At 40.6% G+C, this 16,462-nt stretch overlaps 1 protein-coding gene across 4 annotated transcripts in view; it reads right to left on the bottom strand.

Annotated features, from left to right (window-relative positions):
• The window catches only part of si:dkey-112m2.1 (transmembrane protein 132C), a 176,571-nt gene that overhangs the window by 117,150 nt on the left and 42,959 nt on the right, over positions 1-16,462 (bottom strand). For all 4 annotated transcript variants that reach the window (XM_039780113.1, XM_039780115.1, XM_039780114.1 and 1 more), the window contains one exon: positions 8,653-9,577. In XM_039780113.1, the coding sequence (XP_039636047.1) occupies positions 8,653-9,577 (925 nt within the window). The remainder of the gene's footprint in view (positions 1-8,652; positions 9,578-16,462) is intronic.

Here is a 16,462-nt window from a genome sequence, read left to right as displayed (position 1 = left end):
GTAGCAAAACACTGGACATTTTGAATTTTGTGTGGCATGGCAGACGGAGAACTGCGGTGGAATGGCCGTGTTGGAAAAAATATTTGCGGCTGGATGTCTTGTACCGTGGATCAAATAAACTATTTCCAACTATTCCCATTTTTTATGGGAATCATATCTTTGGCCAGGTAAAATGTCACTACATCAGTTACCTCTTTCCAGGTCTTGTCATATCATACAGAGAAGAGGGATTTTCTCAGGTACTCTTTCAGGTGCTTTCTTTTGAGGTGGCTAAAACGTGTGAACCTTATCTTTGCGATTTCGAATAGTTTTTACGATCAAACCCCTCTGTGTTGTCATCAATGCCGCTACATTGGCAAATACAGGGTTTCTAATGCTCTCTTTTTTTCATTCTGTAGCGTTGTAGTTGTTTCTATCGCTAGTCCATATATAATTTCACTGTATTACGACTACAAATGAGACTAACATGCAACTTATATTACAGCCAATCAGCTTTCATGTTATTGGCGCAAGTCTCTTTCGGAATCTACCACAGACATAAAACTGATTTTATCCTTCAGCTATGAGGAAGTGCAAGTTAAGCGATACTTACTTACTAAAAACTGAATTTAGGGCTTAGTTGATGTAGTGATAAATGTCCTAAATTTCATTCATAATGGTCTTGAAAAGGTCTTAAATATGACATGTGGAATTCCCCAAGGCTCCGTTCTGGGGCCTCTACTGTTTAACATCTACATGCTTCCACTGGCTCAGATTATGGAAAACAACAAGATAAATTACCATAGTTATGTGGACGACACACAAATTTACATAACCTTAATGCCTGGGGACTATAGTCCAATACAAAAACTAAGTGCATTGAACAAATTAACGACTGGATGTGCCAGAACTTTCTCAAATTAAATGAAGAAAAAACTGAGGTGGTTGTTTTTGGAGCAAAAGAGGAACGATTGAAAGTCAGCGCTCAGCTTCAAACGGCAATGTTAAAAACAACAGACAAAGCCAGAAATCTTGGTGTAGTCATGGACTCAGACCTGAATTTCATCAGCCACATTAAGACAATAACAAAGTCAACCTATTACCACCTTAAGAATATATCAAGGGTTAAAGGACTTATGTCTCAGCAGGATTTGGAAAAACATGTTTCACATATCTGGAACAACCTCCCAGAAAACTGTAGGTCCGCCGCAACTCTGTTCTTTTAAATCAAGGCTGAAGACCTTTCTTTTTGATGTTGCCTTTCTTTAATTTCTTATACTGCATTGTGAATTTTATTCTCGTATTTTATGTTTTAAATTTTTTATTTGTTTTTAATTGCTCTGTAATATTTTATGTAAAGCATTTTGAATTGCCCTGTTGCTGAAATGTGCTATATAAATAAAATTGCCTTGCCTTACCTTGCCTTAAATAGTCTTAAATTTGGTGAAACCTGCAGAAACCCTGCATATTAAAAGGGGTAGGGGAAGAAATCCAAGGCGCTATATACTGCATGCTATTGGTGTGTCTTGAGCGAAGATGCGTAACGGACTAGCAAATAGTGTGATTTAATAATTGGCAGAGAAAACAACTTTGGAGGTGTGTATGAGCCAAAGAGCCACAACTGTTGGAATTTGCACTGTTGCTCGATACTAACGTTCATTCTCTAAAGGCAAATTATGGAGACATTTTAATTGTTCACAATCTAATATAGTCATATCACACACCCTTAATTTAAAGTTGTAATATTTTGAGAAATTTGAAAGAATATTGTTGCAAGAATAACTCAACTGTACAGCTTCAGTGCTAGTTGTGTACGTCTGTGCTGTTCCCATTTGTTTTACCAGCTATGGGTATTAATAATGTCTGAGGTATGAATCTCTGACGGATCAGAATAAAAATTCTGTTTGAAATTCAGCTTTGATTCACAGTATATCAATCATTACGAAATTATCTGTATTGTTTTTGTATCAGATTGTGGACAATGTATCTTGATACAAGTTGAAACCTCTGAGAGAGATAGATACTATACACTTCCCTACAGAACCTACCACACATTTTACTTACCTACTCAGTAATCCTATAACTAGACACGATATAGAGCACCGCTCTCTAGGGAGGACCCCACTCCAGCTCCCTTCATTCCCTCTGCTGCCCTTATAAAAAGCCTGCAAGACTTTCACAAGTTCAAAGGGACCAGACAGAAAAACCAAAGCGACCTCTGACCCTGTCGATACTCCGAAGTCTTGGAGGCATGTGTCACTCTGAATAGTATGGCGTGTTTGTACGACCCTCTGCCAAGCTGTGGGATCACAAAATTCCCTCGGGTACATGTAGCCTTTTCCAAAAGGCAGATAGACAGAGCAAGAGCAAAGAAAAAATGACAGGCAGCAGGGTTTGGCAGAGCAATACATTCTGGGCTTCCAAAGTCCAATACATTAATCAGTTTAGACACAAACTCAAGAGGAGAAAAGTGATAGAAAAGCATCAGTGTAGAAAGTACAAGGATTCAAATTACTTGCTGCAGGCAACTGGTGATTGCTTTGTGGTGGCAGGGCCCAATAGCGGGTACTATCTAAACTCTGAACTCTTTCCCCCCCTAGGCCGCAAATTAATAATAACCTACTGTATTAATGAGTAGATGAGGAAAGTCTGTGCTTTCAAAGTAAACACCGGTGAGCAGGCCAGCTGAACAAATGGAGAGAGGAGCAGAAGGACAAGGTACACTGAGACAGAATTTACTTTCAATTTAATGCAGTCTTCCGGATATTTAAATATAAAAACAAAGCAGTTTTTATGCCAGTGTTTCAGCACAAAGAGAAGGAACATGTCAAGCTCTGGGAAAGCAAGAGTATGACAGAAAAGGAGAGAGCGCGTACAGAGAGAGAGAAAGGTTAAACGACACAAGGAGGGAAAAGAGACCAAGACGGAGAGGCAGATACAATACAAGGAAAAGCACAGATAAGTACAGAAATGGAAATGGAAAAGAGACAAACCTGTCTTGGGTGACCTTTAGCAAGAACTGATTCACGAGTACAGTCAAGATAAGGCTAAATACACTGAGCAGAACATCTTTATTCCAACCTTTTCTCCTGTTGATATTTCAGCAAACAATGGCCAATAACAAACAGCCAAAGCACACGACCGGTAAACCTGAACTGTGTAAAGGATCAGAATCAGCTGACACGATGCACTTCATCATGTCTGAGTATAACTCCAAACCAGCCTCAGCTAAATCCACTTCTTTATTTACAGCTCAAACACTGACCCTGCCTCCTTCACAGGCTAAATCTCTGAATAATAAAAACAACTCTTGCTGACTGTTTGGGCTGGCACAGCAGGAAGAATCCCATACTTATACCTTCGCACTCTCAGATATTTAAATTCATTTGCATTCATCAACAACACTGCCCCCGGGGGGTTCTGTGGGAATATGTCGGATTGTTTAGTCAAAATTACAATACAGCTGGGGCAATTTATCTTTTGAAAAGCCTGTTAATTTGCTCAGGAGGAAATGGTGTTTTCATTTGCATGTTGAATGAGGAGAAGCTGGAGAACCCTTTTCCAACCTGTTCCACCACTCTTTCCATGGCTAATGAGGCAGGGAGCAGGGAATTACTGATTCCACCGGGAGCCGTTAGCATGACAAACACACCATGACTTTACAGTTGGCTCAGGGCAGGTTCGTTCAATGTATGTGTGTGAGTGTCAGTATACAGTATGTGTGCGCACATGTGAGTGTATATGTGCATATTCATGAATCTGTGTGTGCACAAATGTTTGTGTTTTTCCAGTAGCTAAGGTTAAATGCCTGCAATTACATTCAAAATAATTAGATTAGTTTGGAGTAGATCAAACACAGCCAATTACACAACAAGATGAGAGAGAAAATGACCAATAAAAAAGCCCTTCTGTTTAGTGTGCTGATTTGCAAGCAAGGTAAAGACGCTGGCCTAATCCTGTATGCTTCTGATTTCCTAAGAAGTCCAGTAAGAGATGTTGGTTGGGCATCAACAACTAGTGTTAGTTTACAATTTTTCCTGGCTGATAATGGGCCTTTGATGGGACAGGAAATCGCCCGGGAAACTTTGAGCATCAAACATTTCCTGCATTCTAATGCATTTTTATGCAATTTATGGTTAAAACATCTTTATTTATGTGAAGTGAAATACAGCATAAAAAAATACAGCAAAAAATACGGCATAGCCCACCCCTTTCCCCTGCCTAGAACTGGGCCCGTTTTCAGGCTTTAGAAAATCTAGCCGTGGCGGGAGACTGGCCAATCACAGGTCATTTCAGAGAGAGAGAGCGTTCCAATAGGCTGTTGTGGGCATGATAAGCTTGTGCCACAAAGAGGGGAGAGGGAAAATTCTGGTGTTCTACCCACTGAAGCTTTAAGGGACGCATTTACTGTATATGTTTGCATGATTCTTCTCTATTTGTCCTGCTGTACTAGCCTGGATGCTAGCCGAATTTAGCCCCGCCCACAAGATTCGATTTGAGACCGGGAAGTTCACATTCTGACTAGAATCTGAGTATGACAACGTCAGGCTACTGCTGTACCACAGTACAATGTGGAATCAGGAGTGACAAACTGCAAACATTCCAGTATGTAGACACGCATGTTATTTGTCATATTGAAGGTTTAGTTAAAGTGTTTGCGTTTTTGCAGCAACCTGATTTCTCTAATAAACTTTTTTTTTTTTTATAAGATCAATTTTTTTATTGTTTTTATATTTTTAAACATTCAGAACAGACGAACACAATTGGACAACCACAACAACCCTCTCCCACCCCCCACCCTCTGCGGTCTCGAGGAAAGAAAAACAACACGAAAACAGAAATCACACCTTGCCTAGTCGCCCTCCTCTAATTCTTGGTCATTAGGACTGATACTTGGGCTGCTGTACCTTTCCATAGGTCTATAGTGGATGACTTGACTTTATTAATCCTTGCTGTAGAGAGCTCAAGCATAACTATGTCCAGAAAATACGCCAACCACTGTTTTATACAAAGCGGGGGGGGGGGAGAGCCAGCGCTGAGCACTGAGCTATCATTTTCTTGGTCGCGGTTGAAACAGCTAGCCAAACTTTCTTCTGTCTCCCAAGCTGGTGTAATTTAGAGTCATCATTAAGTAACAAGACAATTGGGTCAGTAGGAATTCGACATTATATCACATCAGATATTATTGATGTTGTTTTATTTCTAAAAAAACATTTTTTGAGATCAATTTAATCATCAGGTTAAAGTCCTAAAATGACATGTGGCAGCTAACAAACTTATTTTTCTGCTACAACATAAGATAAGAGGAACCATTTTTATTAACTGAAACATAAAAGTTGCTTTATTGTTACCAAAAGATGTGTTCACGCCCACTGGGCTCACTCTGGTTTGTATGCAGGCCTATTGTTAATGCTTTGCATTCAGACCACTTATGACCTTTCTGCACAGGATTTAAACACTAAGATGTCAGACTGAGGTCTATATTAACCACTGTGATCCAAAAGATGGATGGCTAATCCAACTGAATTACATGTGCATGTAAACCTGCTGATTTTATATGGTGTTCTCAAACAGGCAAACAAAGCAGACTAAAAAGTAAAAGTAAAAATCTTGAAAATATGTCCTCTTGGAAATATGCTTCACATAATCAGTAAAATAAATCTCTTATTTTCTCTGACTGTTGCCACACAACACTAACAGTGATAGCTGGTTTGCCTTGACATTTGGGAAAAGCAAAACAAAATGGAGGCATGCCTTGTCACACTTTAGGTTTTGCTGGATAATAAGCTTGAACAATTCAGGGTGCTCTGTGCGGGCAGAATCCTACATCAATGCATCTTTTTTTAAACCATTAATTAAGAGGATTACACACCTTATTATTTACCCAAAGTTCTAAAGAGTTTTACAGTCCTATCGGAAAAAGTGCAGAAAATAGTCAAATTTACAGTAAAGAAAATCTACTTATTCCATCTGACAGCAGCGTATGTAGGCCTGTCCAGAGAGATTCTCAATATTCTTTTATCACAAGTTGGACTATAGTGGAGGAGAGGGGAGATGGATAAGGGGGGAGAAAAGATAATGGCGATGAAAAGAGAGTAACTCCAGAGAACATAAATAGTTAATGATGCCTTAGCCGCTGGGACAAACTCACCCGAGCTACTTGTAAAGTAGTAGTAGTAGTCTTAAACATCAACACCAGTGAATAGGCAAACACATGTACAATTAGGGAGTTACAGTACAGAGTTTTGGTAAACTGGCAGTCAAGTACTGTGAAGTAGTTTATGATTTTCAAACGCTTTGAGGTTTAATCTTTTGGTTGCTAACAAGGTATCTTGGTTGTTTAAAACTATAGCGCGTAGTTTCTGTCTCCCCCATGATGAATTCTATGTAATGACGACAACACTGTTGATGCTCGATGGTGTTTTAAGCCCCCAACATCGACTTCAAGGCAGTGCTATGACCGTCAACTTCAAGGCTCCTAACCTTAACCCTAACCATTGCGTAATCCTAGTGCCTTCCAGGCAGCGTTGCCTGGAAGACGATGTTGGGGGCTTAAAACCCCAAATACCGCGCGTCCACATGATACAAGCCTTATGTGATCGCGCACACACCCCCACCCCTCCTCCATGCAGTTGCTAATACCCAAGGAGGAAACAGAGGATTAAAAAAACATGATGGACTCTTTAGAAGAGGTAATTATCTTGACTGGAGTTTCTGCGGGGGAAAGTCACTGGACGACACAGTCTTCTGAACATAGCCATAGCCAAATACAGAGAGAGTTGTGTGGAGCTGATAGTCTTAATTAGCTTTGTATCAACTCATTTGGCAATGGCTTGAATGTAACTGACGTTTATTAATATCAAAAAGTTACGCACTAATGTTTTAACTTTGTGCTATCCCAACAGAAAAAAGATGAACTTCTGAACAATCGGGGTGCAACGCTGGAGCAAGAAGGCACTAAAAGTAAAAATACCGCCTTTAAAGTTTCCATTTACACACATGCTGACAAATGTGATAAACACACACTGCTCGCACTAATACTTCTTGGGAGTTCATCATCACTGGAGTGAGAGGAAAAGCAATGAGGCTTTTTGGCAGATTTCCTGCTCACCCAGGGTTGACAAATTGCCAAGGCTCTCTGTCACAGCTCCACTTTGAGGCTGCTAACTGTTTCATCTGCCGTGATTTAGATCTCAGGCATAAAAGTAGCCCAGCGGAATGCATATTCCTTACACCTTAATTTGCATCAAACAACGTGGAGCAATTACAGTCACTTTGAATGGTAATTTGTATGAGACAAAGCTCAATGAATCAATAACTTTGTTGTTTTGTGGAATCACCTCAGATACAACTTTTCCTCAGACAGGCAATTTTGAAGGTGCATACATGAAAACAATCTTCATGAATAGCACAAGGGCATAATTAAGGTGTTATATCCAGTCATAACAGTTGCCTCCAGACTGTCAAAGATGCAGTTTGAAAGGTGTTAAGCACGACACTATATCTCTACTGTATCTCCAAAATGACTTGGAAGGTTACGATAAACGCAAACAAACCTTCTCTGGGAAACACTGTATCCATTGCAAGTGGTGCAATAACATTTCATCTTTAGCAGCCAGTAAATCTCTTCTAAAGGCCGAGCTACATGTGTTTTTTAGGGGTTGTATTGAGAGAATCATCATTTTGCGTAAGCAAGATGGTGGTATGGATAAAAAAAAATACACATTTTGTAAAGGTGATACCAAACCATACACATGAGCCCTTTACTGTAAACAGAAAAAATATAGTAACATAAATGAGCAGACTTTGCTTTCAGTTTTCAGGTATTTTTTTTAACATCATTAATAGCAAAGCTTTCGATAGTTGTTCAGTTTAGTCCATTTAAATTATTAATGTTATTTCAAAAAACAAAATTAAAAAAAGAGTGTTTTATCTGTTTGTGTTGTTTCACTCAATAAAGCCAGGTAATTGATTACAAAGGGGCACTCTTGGTTGCCACTGTCTCGTTAACATTTCTTTTCATTTGTGGTATTATGTTGTCACCCATGTTGTTTTCATTCGCGATATTGTATTTGTCTGATGAGTAGACAAGCGACCTAAATAAACAAGCTTAATGACATAGATGCTGGGCAGTTGACTAGCTGTGTCATGGCAGCATTGGCTGTGGACTGGAGTCTGGTGTGGCAAATCAGAAGCTTATCATACACAAATTTTCTAATCTGTAAAGCCGGAGATTAATCCCTGGTTTTTGCCAACTGCAGATTAATTTTTGATTAAACAAGTTGTTATAAGTAACATTTCCAAACTACAACCGTATAGTAAATACATGGTAGGACTATAACTGTGTTGCCTACAAACTGTGGTCTATGTGTTTTAGATTATACCCTGCATGTATTACTCGGACATACAATAACTAAGAATTTCCTCCTGTTGTATGCCTTAGCACAATTTTACACATAAGGACTGACAGATGTGCATACTGTAAATGTTGTCATGCATTGTCAGATTTGTGGTTGTGAAGTGTCTATCCCTGCTGCTTCCTCTAAAAGTCTACCAATGGCTTTTTTAATGCTTGTTTGCCCATTGATGTCTTTTTAAATGAGTTTGGAGAATGAGTGAACATTAGCAGAGCAGCAGAGTAAAATGTCTTCTCCCAGAAGGAAGCTGACTCACCTGAGGGTGAAAATTGGCACTAAAGAAAGCGTGGACAGAGCCAGAAAAGTAGAGACGGTTTCTCTCTGCCGGATGGGTTTGGAGGGTGCCATCACCACAAAGTTATTGTCCAGCTTCAGCTCCGACAGTGGCTGAAACAACCTGACGCTCCCAATGCGCTGCATAGGTGTATGCCCTGCGAAATAGCCCATCGGCCTCTGCTGGTCTGGGCGAACGGAGCCGCCCTTTCTCGAATCCTCTGAGCTGCAGTCTCCGCTGTCCGTGGTTTGAACCATGTAGTAGAGCTCCACAGGAGTGCCCTGGGCCTGCTCAGAGACCCTCTGCCTACCCGGCCTCACAGTGGGCAGGCTAAACCAGCTGGCGAGGGGCTCCAGCTCGGCAACACATATCCCCAGCTCACCTTTTAGCCTGCATGTCCCACGCACCTCTTGAGTCTCATGAAAGGCGAACATCCTGACGCAGGGCAGCTTGTGGATGGTGCTGTAATCATCCCAGTCCCTCCCTGCAATGTAGAACAAGACTTGAACCTTTGGCCAACTGGGGTGAATGCTTTCACTGATAATATAGGTGTGAACCTTCCAGTTGAATGTAAAGAGAGGCGGCGATGATGTTGATGTTGGCACTGATGTTGAAGAGAAAGAGGGCGTGTTAAATGGCCCTGGCAGCGTCTGCAGCAGCTCCAGAGGGACAGGCTGCTGGACAGACAGCGGGCCGTAACTAGCATTGACAAAGGGCATCTGCCGGGCCTGGTGGATGAAGAAGGACTCGGTGCGAGCCTGCAGGCTGGAGTTCCTCATTAAGTCCTGGTTTGCCTCCTGTAGGAAGAACGCTGACTCAGCATTGAGGATCCGGTAGCTGACAGGCAGATAGATTGGCGTGGGGCCGAACCTCTGCAGGCCATCCAGGAGCACCTTGCCATCCACCACTGAGAGAAAGAGAGAAAATGACAAAGAAGAGATGTTACCTACCCATTAACCTTTGTTTCAAAACACCTGGAGTAATCCACTAACTGTTTGGCCATGCATCATGGTACTTCTGGCTATATGATGAAGATTAATTGTCTAAACCCAACAAAACCTGAGCCAGGCGTGAAATCAAAGAGCAGAATGAGACAAATTGGAGGAAATAACTAACGACCTGGATGCCGGCACTTCACATTTAACATAATATTTGCTTGCATTGCCTGCAACCTGAGGCAATCATATCTACAGTCGGTTCTAGCAGTGAATGTTAAATGGTTTGTTAGAGGCATTTCCATATGATATCACCTTCATGATATGCTGCTCTTATTTAAGAGAATTGGTTAGACTCAATTCAAAACACTTGCGTCTTTCTGAGTCACTTGCTTATCAGTCTTGTCCACGTTCCCTCCAGCTCTCGTTCCTTTTAATAATGACGATCTGCTTTTCTCTCTTCCTCAATTTCTCCTTCCTTTCTTGCTTTTTTTTTTATCCCTCTTATGACTTGATCTCCTGTCTCCTTCCTGCATCCCTTCCACTGTCAATCCAATCTCCTCTTATGTTTCAATACTGTCAAGGATGAAAAGTTGGCATCAAATGCCTGGTCAGAATCTTGAGCTGTGTTCCAATTCCATACTCCATAAAGTAATTCAGGTTTTTACAGTCATATGTTACACTGGAAAAGTGACAGAATAACAAAAAACTATTTGAGTGTGCTGTTGATATTTGCACTTTTGGAAAAGGAACAGTAGGAACTACTCCCAGCTGTGAAACATCAAAACAAATTGTGGATGATGGTGAGACAGCTTGTGGAAGATATGGAAAACAATCTTGCTTTCTCTTTGTGAAATTTAATTGGCAGTGGCATTTGTAATGCTGCAGTGTGATTGATGCCCACTGTGTGTCCATAATGCATTCCCATTTCTTGTTAGTACAAAATGTTATTGCTGCAAAAACATTATATTAAGACAATTGGTGCGTAGCATACACTGTATAGAATAGGGAAATAGTATTTTTCTTTGTTATCCTTAAAACGAATATTTCCTGATCTATTTGACATACTTCTACTACTTGTTCATACTTCTGTTTGTATTAAGACAACATTAAATTGACATTGATGCACTGAAAAATTTGGCATCTTTTGTCTAATGAAAACAATAAGATGTTTTCAGAAAAACCTGTTTATATTCCATTCCGAATTGCAAAGACAACTCTGGGTCTCCCAAATGGAACGGTCCGGACAAGGGGGGGAACGGAATTAGTGGGCTCAAGCCAGTCACACCTCGACTTTCTTCCAAATAACGCACATTTAATTCATAATATTATAAATACAGGCCTATAGTTCCTGCACATTTTTGTTTTTCTGAATTGTGTGAAATGGCTAATAAAAATAGGTAATACAAAATGATTATGTGGTCACCAAGGTGAATTGGTTTAGTCTTGACTTCTGGTCGTGAGTGACAGTGTTGGGGAGATGGGAAATCTGTTGATTGTCGAGTGCCAAATAAACACAGAGAGGTCAAAGCCATCAGGTGCCCAATTTAGAAAAAAAAGAAAAAGAGGAGAAACGAGCAAAAGATAAAGGTAGGCAACTATGTTCTCTCTGTATGATTACGGTATCCATGTCATGAATGAAGGGCTAATGCAGTAGTGGTGCAGTCTACGTGATACGCAGGTATACGCAGTATACCCACTAAGAAAGCTCCAGGATTTCCATATACCCACTTAAAAATGCTCAATGACATGTAACAACAAACTTTGCATTATTATTTTGATATATTTTGAATTGTCATCTGTTCTGTCATCTCCAGTAAACTGGTACATGAAGGGGGAGGGGGGCGCCTTGAAGTGGTTTTCGCCCAGGGTGTAATTAAATGTAGAACCGCCACTGCTGCCTGTCATGTTGCCATGGAGTGATTGAGGAAGCTGTGGGCTACAAATTGAGCCCTGTTTTTTGTAGCCTGTCTTTGTTTACATTTTGGCAAATTGGCACCATTAAAAGTATGACGAATGAGCTATTAGCAGTTCTTGTACTGACAACTATCATTACTTTGATACTGATGAAAATAAAATAAGTTGAGTTATATATAGTTTTCTATGATTTTCTGATTCTTTTAAAAAGGTGTCGAACTTTTTTTGCGATGGACAGTAAATGATAGTGATATCCTTGGAATATGTAAGTCACACTGAATCTAAAAAATATGTGTATCGTGTCTGTGTGTCCCCTCTTAACTGAGTTCGGGCTCAAAAGATTTTTAAAGTACCTTTATTGCCCCTGTGAGCTGTGTGCCACTGCTGCTGCTCCAAGTGCTGACCGTGTAGGCGAGCAAGCCAAATCAGAGGTCCAAACTACAATAACCATCTTCCCGTAGTTTTTAGAACACCAGCATGCACCTCTCCCTTTCACCTCTCACACTATCTTTGCCTCTCTTCTCTGCCTGCACACCTCACCCTTCAACTTTGTGCTAAGGTATTGAAAACAATTATCTCTTTGGTATTGGTAACCGAACTTATGTATCATATTGGCACTGGTATATAAAAAAAATTCAAACGATAAGCAGCATTTGTTGTCTCTATCTTTCTTTCTTGCTCACAGCCACAGCCCGCTCCGGTCTTAAACCAACTGGCTAACGCTAACCCATCCAACCTCACTTATATATAAAACCTGCTTCCATCCCTCCCTCTCTTCATCCAGCAAATCTTCCCCACCCCCTGTTTTTCTTCGTCATCAAGCTCCAGATATTTGGAATGATTGAGTAGCCCATGAGAGCCCATTGATTTTCTGTCCCGAAAGTCTCTGTGCTGTTGGAGATGTGGCGTGCCAGTGATTTGTGACGATCCATGGCAGCGAGAAATGACCGGCTGGCCAGATGGACAGAATGGGCATCAGGCACAGGAGCTGCACTTCAGAAAGAACTCGGCTCTGACACAAAGGAGGGAGGAAATGAGGATGTAGTGAAGGTTTAGCCTACCTCCTCAAAACCCTGTTTTATCTTAATGTTGAGGATACAAATGAAAAAATCTGGTCTTTTTAAATAGGATTATTACATCTTAATTTCTCAGATTTTAGGGACATCCAAATATTTAAAGCTTTTTCATAAGTGTACTATACTGTACATTCAACAATATATATACATAAGGTGTACTAAGGTGTACTGATGCAAATATATATATATATATATAATAATAATAATAATAATAATAATAATCAATACCTCTCATAAGGAGAAAAAAGGGATATCATGTCTGGTTCTGTGCCATGCACCAGGCTATTTACAGTAATACTATGGAGCGCTCCCAGTGCTGTAACAGCGTTTTCATTATCTACCTTTCATTTGAAAGTCTTTTGGCGCTGGATCTGACTGTAACCCAGCCTAATAGGGGGCCTCGATGAATCGATCGGAGGGTTAATATCTGATCCTTCTTCATCTGTTTCAACTTTCATGCCTAGGCATATGCAGCTAGGTCTATTTTGGTGTGATACACAGTATGTGGATTGAAACTTCACTGGCTGGAATAAAAGAAATATCTCCATAGCATCCATTTTGTAATAAGTCCATTATATTCCCAAATATACACAAAAATGTTCAAAATATGTCTCTACCGCAGCTGGGGAAATTAAGTTGGCTGCCGAAATGAAAAACAGCCACACAGCTGAACCTAATTACAGAACTCTATTCTATATAATGATATGCATTAATGTTGAATAGTCTGACACTGATATGGGTAATAAAGCCATGAAAATAATGAAAATGAATCATAAATATAAATTAGTTGTACTATTTTGTAAGCAGTTGTTTGTTTTCATGTTGCGCACCTTTGTCAAACTACTCAGACTTCAGAACTAAACTGCATTTTTGTACACCACTGCATCCCTGATGGGGAAGAATACAAAAAGATGAAAACATCCAGTGAGGCAGTTCACAGTGAGTGTCTGATGGTACACAGGTTTGACTGAGAGAATGATGTTTACCCTTAAAAATGACAAAAGAAGGAGCAATGTCGAGATGGGAGCAGGTGCTTGGTTGGTGCTGGATCATTCTTACAGCACAGTGAGGACATTTGTTGGCCATCTTTTTACTGTGGGGGACACAGATGAGACTAAATACCCCATTACAGCTGATAAAATGTTGTAATTTGTAACTTCAGATTTAGAATATGTCCCTTCCCATGACACCAATAGGACGTCGTGAATAGAGAAGCAAAGCTGGTGTGATTTGCAGCTTTGACTTGCCCTTGGATTTCATGTCTGCAGCTACTGTACTTGTAAATCATGTCTGCAGGACTGTTTCTGCAAATGAAAAAGGGGATGATTTGTGCAGATAACTTAACCCCTGCGGTAAATCCTGGCTGTAAACTCTTGTGCAGGATTTCTTGGGCATTGCCAACCCCTCAGGACGCAGGCGGAGGAGTCTGATCACATATCACACATGCGGCCGAACCGGACTGGCATCATCATTACACAGATGTTAGGTTCTATATTTAATAACTTAATGTTATATTCATGTAATGTGGGGGCAGGAGGCCCACATGAGCATGGGATTCCAAATTAAAATGCTTTTAGAGTATGTTCCATGGAATTCCTACAACATGCAATAACCAACTTCTAAAATAAACTCTCAAAATTGAATTAAAGCATTTATGTCCCCAAGACAGCCATGTGTGGCTTTGAATCAAACCGTTTCTTATAATCACCTGTTCTCATCCCTGGCGACCTGAGAATAACTTCACCCAAGAAATATAATCCCTTCATCTTGCCTCCCTCTTCCTCTTCTCATCCTATCTTTATCCTCCACCATGTGTGAATCTTGCAGCCCTGCCCCTGATCAAACATATTATGTTGGCTTGAATTCAGTAATACATTAATCAAACAGATTTTCTTATATGAAATCCATAGGGAGAGAAGTGATCGAGGTAAGTGGTGGGAAGATGAACAGCAACAGGAGATGGAGTTGGAAAGTGGGAGGTGGTGAGGATGTTGGATTGTCTGCTTGTTCGGGTTCAGAAAAAGATGATGTGCATGGCCCACATGCCTGCTTCATTTTAGGAGTCAGTTTAAAATTAGACTTGGTTTTCTTGTAGAACCATCACGAACACAGAATAACATCGCTTTCGCCTGCTTTAGAAACACCTGTAACTGTTTGGGGTGGCAGTAGCTCAGTCTGAAGGGAGTTGGGTTGGGAACTGGAGGGTCGCTGGTTCAAGTCTGTCGGTGGACTAGTAGCTGGAGAGGTGCCAGTTCACCTCCTGGGTGACACACTGCTCTTGAGCAAGGCAACCGAACCTCCAGCTGCTCGGGGCGCCTGTTGATCAACAGCTGCAGCCCCCTCACTCTGACATCTCTCCATAAGTGCATGTATAGGTACTGAGCATGTATGTGTAATTCAGGCCTGTGTATAATAATATGCAATTTCCTTTGCAGGATTAATAAAGTATAAATTATTATTATTATAGTTATTACAAGAGTTTACTGCTTTCCAGCCTGCTGATGCAACTCTTACTGTCTCGTTTCTCACTGAAAAAAACAATGTGGTCACTGACGAGGCTGACAAGTGAAATCTAAATCTGGTCCATCTGTCTTTCCATCCATTTTTTTTACAGTTCTGTTATGTTCCATGACAGGCTCAAAAGAAATGTCTGGTAATGTTCCACGTTTCTTATTGTCGAAAACTCTGAAAGACCAAAACCAGCGATGAATCTATCCTGCTAACAAGCACACTGGTATAATTTATTCCTCTGAGCCACGTAGCTCAAAAACACGTCACACACTTTTGCAATGGGTGACATGTTCCTTTCTTACCATGAAAAGGGGTGTCGGACTGGGGGGAAAAAGGGGACTGAATACCCAGGGCCCTCATGTGAGGAGGGCCCAAAAATATGCTAGAATGAATAGCTGTGGATGTGGGGAGGGGCCCATACAAAACGCCTTTCTACAGGGCCCAGAATTTTGTGCTAGGCCCCTGACCATGAACACGGGCACTGTATTTAGACTCAATCCCACATTAGTGTCCAAACTAGATGAATCCATAGCTAAAAGTAGTCCTCCACTATTTATGTTTGAACATTTGACACAAAGTTTAAGCAAACTTCCTAACCTTGTAGACATTATGACGTTAACATTTGTAGCTTTGAGTAAAATTTTTCATCAAGAAATGCTAACTAATGACAGTGCCATCACCCTAAACTGTGCTTTGTGTGTAGTGCTAATTAGCATATGTTAGCATGATAACATGCCATACTATGATGGTGACCATATAAGCATTATACCTACTAAACATCAGCATGTTAATAATGTCTTAAGCCCTATTCGCATGGGATAAGTATTATCTAGGGACCTTGTGTGAATTATAAATTACCCACCCACGTCTGAGTTTCATCTGGCGCATTTGAACGGGATAAGCGAAGCCTGTGATTTTACTCGAATTTACTGACATTAAGCAACAGTAGAAACATGGGTGTGTGTAGCTCTACTACGTGTGTTTGTGTGTGGTCAGATCTCGAGGATGCACACGCACACAATCTCAACCGGGTAGTCAGTCATCGTCCGAACTGCGACCTCTCCTTTTTCTTTCTCTCACTTTTTTCTCCGGGTGGTGTCAAGCAGGGTCCGGTTAGATGGATAAAACAAAACCTTTCACCAGGTTAAAATCTATTAGCTCAAGCTTTACGCTTGATTTATCTGTAACATTAACCACAAATTATGAAGTGAGCCCCCTCGCTTGATTGTCCATTATTTTTGATAAGCTATTGCTTGGAGATGTCTTGTCGTTATCTCTAGATGTATGATACAAACAAAAAATATATTTACCGCATGCTGCTATACATGTCATCCATCCCCATCTAATCATTCT

The sequence above is a fragment of the Perca fluviatilis genome, chromosome 17 (genome assembly GCF_010015445.1).
Source record: "Perca fluviatilis chromosome 17, GENO_Pfluv_1.0, whole genome shotgun sequence".
Lineage (NCBI taxonomy): Eukaryota > Metazoa > Chordata > Actinopteri > Perciformes > Percidae > Perca > Perca fluviatilis.
This window is presented reverse-complemented; position numbering and strand designations above follow the sequence as displayed.